Source organism: Amblyomma mixtum, chromosome 2 (genome assembly GCF_055824585.1).
Source record: "Amblyomma mixtum isolate Tamu chromosome 2, ASM5582458v1, whole genome shotgun sequence".
In the NCBI taxonomy this organism is placed as follows: domain Eukaryota; kingdom Metazoa; phylum Arthropoda; class Arachnida; order Ixodida; family Ixodidae; genus Amblyomma; species Amblyomma mixtum.
The window spans coordinates 314506184-314513542 of NC_143013.1; the positions used below are offsets into that span (position 1 = coordinate 314506184).

The window sequence follows — 7359 nt, forward strand, 5'->3', positions numbered from 1 at the left end:
CGACGCCATTTTCCAAGCTCCACTAGCTTACCCTAGGCAGGTGGCCATCGATGAGGAACCTGAACAATCCCGACAGTTTTCGGACGTAGCGCCTGTCAGGAACGAACCAACAACTTCGAACAATCGCGACCAACAGAGCAGAGGTAGCAGTGGCAGACATGGTGGTATAGCGTCGTCTGCTAGTATGCTGCTCGGGAATAGCACACTAGCGCCCCTGATAGCAGTAGACACTTCCGGCCTCGCACCGCCTGGGGGCGCGCCGGAGCTGTTCTAGCGGGGATGTGGCATAAGGTTAGAATTGTAGGAAACCGTAGGTAAAGATGATGGCGAATCTTAATGAGAATTGCCAACACAGTAAACAAAAAAATAATAAAGAAAGAAAAGCTGAGCACGGTGGCAATTGCCACCACCCAGTTTCAAAGGGGGCGCTCCTATCCATCCATCCATCCGTCCAGCGGGCGCGCTGGATCGTGTCATCCATCGGGGTCCTGCACTAGGACTCCGGCCGTCATAGACGGCTATAACTAACCCTAAATAAATGTTTGTACCACCTACTTCTACTGTTGTTTATGACGGGGGCAGTACCATGTGTCGTGTGTCATATACCTGCTTGTCTCTTGTGGTGATGGTAATGACCTATACCCTTGCCCGTTGCGTCAGTTTGAGGATGTGTTGGATGTTTGAGGATGTGTTGTACCTGGATCATTCCTAACCTAATCCTCCAACCAGACTTTGACGCCCCCGGCTACGTCTGCTTTCGCGTGACACACGTACTCTGTTACCCTAAGTAGCCATGCGTTACTTCCTCCGTTTTACATGCCATGGCATTCCTTAATTTCTCAATTTCAACTAAGGTATCATTAACTCGCATTTGTTTCCTGACCGACTCGGTTCTCTTCATCGCTTTTAACCAGATTTTATTCTCGCACCACTTGCTATTCGCTGAATTCTGCTCATGACGTGCGACCAGCCTATGGATGTGAACCTGCGCAGGCCCTCTCAGTGAACAATGTGCTGTCACCTTTCGGCGGCGACCTAAAACTTGCTTCACCACAACTGCCACAGTGCTCAGTTGTTCACCCGACTGCCACAAGGGATCTGACACGTGGCAGATCAGCATATCGGATGTCGATGCTTGCATTCACTAGGATGATGCATCCTGTCCATCACTGAAGTACCAGCAGACGAAACAGCTTGTGGGACTCTGTCGTGGCTATCGTATCAGTATAAAGAAGATATAGAAGCATATCATTGAGGCTTAAACCTTTAGTCGATGTGTTTCGCCTGGTAGTAATAAAGATGCATTCCCAGCTCCAAGAAAGCCCACTGCAACGGCCAGGACTTCTAATTGAAATAACGGGCCATACTTTATGTTCAAGCAACGAAGGTTGCTGCCCTTCGTATCACAAACAATGCAATGATGTTTGCATTCGGCCTGCGTACTTTATACGTCAAAGGGTAGAATGCGGCATGATTACTTATTCACCTTTGTGAAAGTGGTGTTCAGAAATAAAATGTGTGCCCTAGCGCGCCCGCGTTCAATTTTGTTTTTCACCCAAACACCAAGTGTGGAAATTCTTAGAAAGCAAAAAAAAAATAGAAATCTGGCAGTTCTTTGGCAGGAAAAAAGAAAGCAGTCAGATTCGAATTTATAGAATTTATCTCAGGTACACGTTTATGGTTGTTCAGGCATTTAAGAGGTTGCGACGCAGTATTTGAGCACAAACATTGTCTCAGAGACAGCGACAGATGGGCCTGGTTTAATCGTGAGAAAAAAATACGCAAATGCGAATTCTCCAACGCTTAAGCCACCAGTCGGGACTACTCAGGCCAAAGACAAGAAACTCGACGTCACAGGCATCATCAGACGTCTCCAGCGCCATTCTGATCCCTGATCACCTCCTTAAGCTCTCGAAGCCGTGCAGAAACGTCAGCCGCCATGGCCGCTGGAGGGAGGCCCCCACAGTCCTTGGTCGTGAAGCACTTGGGCAGCTGCTGGATGACGGCGGAGAGCCCGAGGTAAGACACCGAGTAGGCTCGCACATCAACGCCACAACGCGTGCGCATTCGCGAGATGGCCTGCTTGACGAGCGTCGTCATCTTGGCCCACAGCGAGCAGAGCACGGCCTCGAAGGCTTCGGCCTCCAGGTTGACACTCAGCGCGGTAACGCAGGCCATGACGCTGCGTAGGAGGCCGTCCACGTCTGCTTCCTGCGCCAAGGTGGTCTGCGCGCGAAGGACCTTCTCCAGCCGCAGTTCGACCTCCGGTAGGAGTCGACGCACGATATAGTCCAGAAGGCGCTGCTTAGAAGCACTGACGAGGTTCAGGGCGTTTCGGACTCTGATGTCAACATCCGCGAACCGGGACAGACCCTGGCTGGAGCAGAGATAGCGGTCGACGATTTTCGCACGTATCTGCTCGACGTACCTGTAGACCGCCATCAGGTCATTCACAGCAACGCAGTGTCTGGCAGGTATTGCACCGCTGCCCATGCCTTCGCTGCAGCTTTCTTGGTCGATCTTGTTCTCGATTGCTGCAGCATAAGCTGATACCCACACCCGCACGCTGTCGATGAACGCGAAGCTACACGCGTTCTCTGCCCAGTCCAAGATTATCCAAAGCTTGACGACGTTGGCGTCCACAGCCTCTGCCACCTTCATGAACGAGGAGCTGTACTTCACGTTTGTGTCAGAGGGTAGAAGGTCATCATTTGTCACGAAGCCTACAACCGCTGCACTCGCCCGCGATGCCAGCTGAAACCAGCGGTCAACGGCTCTTGGCCCGAACCACTCTCGGAACCTGTGGATGCGTAGACCTTCGGCATCGACATCGAGCACGAGGAATATGCCTTCAAGAAAATTCTTGATCACAGAGAATGCTTCGATTGAGGCCAGGGTCTTTTCTTTTTCTTCAGGTACTGAAGCAACAACATCATCGACCTGTCGAAGAACCCATGGCCGGAGACTGCATACAAGGAAATCATCCAGCTCCTTGATGACGATGTTGGTGTACGTCTCGTTCCAGGACTGTTGAAACAGGCGGTTAGCCTTCTGGTGGTGGCTCCTAATCTCATGGAGCGTGGAAGCGATGACAGAAAGCGTGGCCTTTTCATCCCATGATTGGGCCAGTTTATCATACCACTGCTTCTCGTTCTTCTGCAGTGCGGTTCGAGCAGACTCTACAATGGGTAGAGAGCTCATGACTTCCATCAGTGCACACACTGACAGGGCACCAGAGAGGTCCGTTGTGTGCAGCTCGAATTCCAAGTAATAATGGTCATGGAGGTTCGCCAGCTGGGTGTTTATGTGGTTCGACAAACCCTGCATAAGTCGGTCAAGAGCGTCGCTGACGAAATCGTGCCTCTTGTTGCCCATTTCCATCTGAAGCTCTTTCAGGAGTAGATACATTACCACATAACTTATCTGCGTGTTGACTTTCATCCGGTGCTCGGTGACCGCTTGCAAGTAGCAGCACTGGGCTTCCACGTCTTGCATGTTGTTCTGCAACGCGTGCTGACGAAGCAGTGTTAGGCCACGCCTGCCCACACAGTCTGACCACATGGTCCAGCGAGCTACGTTGTCTTCCGCAGTGTTCTCGACATTGTGCTCTAGGAATATGAAACTTAGCGCGTAGTGCTCGCGTATCCTCTCCAAGACGCTAACGTCAGCGGTCGCTACGGTGTGGAAGGTGACGGAAAGTTGGACCTTGCTGTCCACGCTGCGACCAGTGGAGTCCACGAGACCGTACCACTCCTCCACGCCGACGCAGGGTATCTCTTGCAGCGGCTTCGAGAGTCGGCCTACGACCATCAGCGTCGATTCAGGTTTGAAGTAGTAGCTGAGCAGTTGTCTCAGGGACGCAAGAAATTCTCTCGGTGATCTAGGGCGAGCGAGCTTTCTTACAGCGCCCCAAACGTTTTGTGGATCTCTGGCCAGCAGTTCGAGGACTAGACTGCTCGACGACGGATCCAGAACTTCTACGGAGAACTCCGCCGTGGAATCTGGGAACCACTTGCGCTTCGATGCCTCCGTAGTCTTGCCGTCACCCTCATCCGCCCAAAGTCGACAATGAGCATACCGCTGATAGCTAGAGTCAAAGAGTCCCTCGGCATCCAGCAGCCTCACGCGAAAGTGGAACCGCATTTCTTCGCCGTCGCCGTCGGCCTTCTTACCGTCTTGGAGCTGTTGTGTGCAGGCTGTGTACACGTCTTCGCCGAAGACCTCCCGAACGAACGTCATCATCTGGACACGGGAGGCATTGTACGGCCTGGCCTGCTTTCCGACGCTCCTCTGGACGGTTCGCAGGCACTGCAGGCACAACTCCTGCCTGCGGCTCCGCCTGAGCACATTGCGGAACGGGCTCTGCTCCATCGGCCCTCGACACGCCAGCTCACGTTAGGCCCACTGCGCTGCACCGAAATTTGTTCGTTCGCAGGAACGTCACGTGAGCGAAGACGACGGAGTGATGATGATGATGTCCTTGCCTCACACGGGACTGTTTTCTTCTTCCTTAACCTGCTGCTAAAAAGCGCGCAGTTTATAGTATATATATCTGAAAAAGGTATTGATTGCTAGTTTGCCCGTACTACATTGCACCAGCAGTAATGATTACTTCTAAACAGGTTGTAGACCATGACAAAACACTAACGGAAGTGGGCGGTGGTCTAACATAGGCATGGAAATGAAACAGGACGTGGTGGTGTTATTTTCTTTGTTTTCGCATTCGAGAATTCTTGAACATTTTTTGCTTTATTGCATTGCCTCCTCTTTCTTCACGGACTGTCTGCGACAGATGGATAAAGTCTGGTGGACAACGCGCACGACCTTGTGAAGAGGTTTAATTTGCCTTATAGTGTAGCAAGCGACGTTGAAAGGTTGCATCGCCTTCCTTCCGAACACAATGTGGCTGTAGTTTTGATCCGTTCTGTCAAACGATCTGTGAAAAAAGACTGTTTTTCAAAATGAAAAGCACGCGACAAAGACACTTGATTTTTCGGTAATCTGACCGCACTGAACAACAATAGGTTCTATGGCTCACGGAGGGCTCAAGAAATGAATAACTACTTTGTCTGGTCGAGGGAAGAAAGTTAGAGCATGAGCCGTCAGGATCACTTGCGAGGGGGACTTTAACAAGCTCGTGGCTACGGTGATGCGCAGTATGCTTCCTTTCTTATCGCATACTTTTATTTACACGTTTTATTTTTCATGGGGCTTACAATTAGCGAAACTGATTTCCGCTTTGTCACTTGAGCTGTAAGAGCGTGAAAAATAAAACCGAAGAAGTTGAAGCTGAAATACGTAAACTGCACTTCAGTTTTGACCTTGTGCTTTCAAAGTAACGTGGTTTAGTTCAAATTCAGATATCATACGTTTAGCTGGCTACGAACCGACCTCGAACTTTTCCTAGTCCTACCTTCCACCACCTCATCCACCCAACTGTGCATCCTTCCTCAGATTGTAGTTTATGCAATAACCTTGACCACAACATGTGTTCATCACCCCCCACCAAAATCCCTGAATATTAATTCAAAGGAGCCGCACTTTCCGCAGGACGCAGAGCCGCGAGGCCATTTGCTGGCTCAGAGATGCTCAGGGAGAGTGCCTGAAAAAGTGTGCCAGGGTAGATTTATTTGAAGGTTTCCTTTTCAGCGTCATTAGAGCACTTGTCCATGTAGATGGTGCCGGAATGTTTCCTTGGCTGGATAGGAACAAAATCGGAGGACAGACACTTAGGCTCCGCCTTGAGGGTATGACGCGATAGCTTTAATTTATAAATGCCCATATATGCGGAATTGATCATTCTCTACTTTACATTCATAGATCCCTGGGAGTCCCCATACCACTGGCGCAGTAGTGAAGCGGTTAAGCGATGAGCCACTGCCCTGCGATGGCAGGTGTCGCTATGGATGGAGCTTGTGAGACTCAGGTTATTCTTCCGAAGCGGCCACTCGGGCCTAATCGTTAATTTGACTGCCACATGCCACAGTGGAGTTTGCTCACAATCCCGTGGGCAGATTGCGATGACGCTGCGTGGCTACGTGACCTAGGATGACGTGACGTGAACTAGGACGATTTTTCGACCATGGCGGGTTGCGCGAGGCGGAGCAGAATGTTGAGCCGCAGGTTGGCCATTGGACAGTGTGGCGATCTGGGCCGCCCTACCCGTGCCGACTTTCGCTTACAATGCTGACGCCGACGAAGACGACGACGCGGGATTCTGTGCAGAACGGAAGCCTTAACGCTCTCGCGTTAAAGTGGCTTGGTTTGGTTTGGTTTTTTGTGGGGTTTAACGTCCCAAAGCGACTAAGGCTATGAGAGACGCCGTAGTGAAGGGCTCCGGAAATTTCGACCACCTGGGGTTCTTTAACGTGCACTGACATCGCACAGTACACGGGCCTCTAGAATTTCTCCTCCAAAGAAATTCTAGCCGCCGCGGCCGGGAGCGAACCCGCGTCTTTTGGGTCAGCAGCCGAGCACCATAGCCACTGAGCCACCGCAGTGGCAATATTTCTTTCTCTCTCTCGCATACTTCGCGATTGTAGCTGAGAAGGCCGTGGGGATGGCCTCAGCCGTTCAGAAGTTGGCGTTGTTGCAAGCTACAAGTGGGATTAGCCTTACGGATGCTCCCTGAAATTCCTCCAGCGTCCACAAATCAAACACAAATCAGGCACATACCCGAGTCCTGATCGGTCTGCATTGCTATGCACAGATTCACCCATAATAACCAATAATCAACTCCTGCTGTCACCATTTGGAGCCCAGATAAGAGTCCTGGAGGAACTTTAACAGAAGGCGTGAAGCCTCCTATCTCCATTACTGTTTTCCGCGCGGCTATACAATGTCCTGAAGGAAACTGGGAGGTGCTCATGTCTTCATGGAAGCAATTCTCTATTTCCCGCCTACGGGAGTCCTTCCTTTAACTTCGGATGCATGCTGTCGTAACAGGAAGTAAAGAAAACGGCATTTTTAAAAAAACTTGGAGGACACTTTTTTTTTAATGCGATGTCAATTGCCTCAGGGCATAAAACGGTATGTAATGATAGATGAGGATGCCTAAATAAATTAGTAAAGGTTGGAGGACACTTAATTACCATTAGCTGTGACAATGATGTGGCATAAGAAGCTTGTTGTGAGCTCCCATGCATGACCAGACATACCACATAAGTGGAGAGGGAGATTCCCCTCTCTCCACCCTTCCACCTGCCATCGAGGCAGCTGACAGGTCGCAGGTGGCAAAGTATGACGCCGCCGGTGGGCGTGGGGCCTGGAGGCTCTTATGATATTGCATAATATTGTAATATAACTGCGTACGAGCTATTTGTCACAAAGGCACGCAACCCCCCTCTTGCGCCTTCCCCC

The 7359-nt window shown here is 50.7% G+C and overlaps 2 protein-coding genes across 10 annotated transcripts in view; both read right to left on the reverse strand.

Annotated features, from left to right (window-relative positions):
- LOC149365031 (uncharacterized) overlaps positions 1-7359 on the reverse strand; it is a 119976-nt gene that overhangs the window by 99684 nt on the left and 12933 nt on the right. The window lies entirely within an intron of this gene.
- On the reverse strand, positions 1864-4371 carry LOC149365033 (uncharacterized). The gene has a single exon (XM_089568775.1). It carries the CDS (start codon positions 4369-4371, stop codon positions 1864-1866), a length of 2508 nt encoding a protein of 835 aa, XP_089424901.1.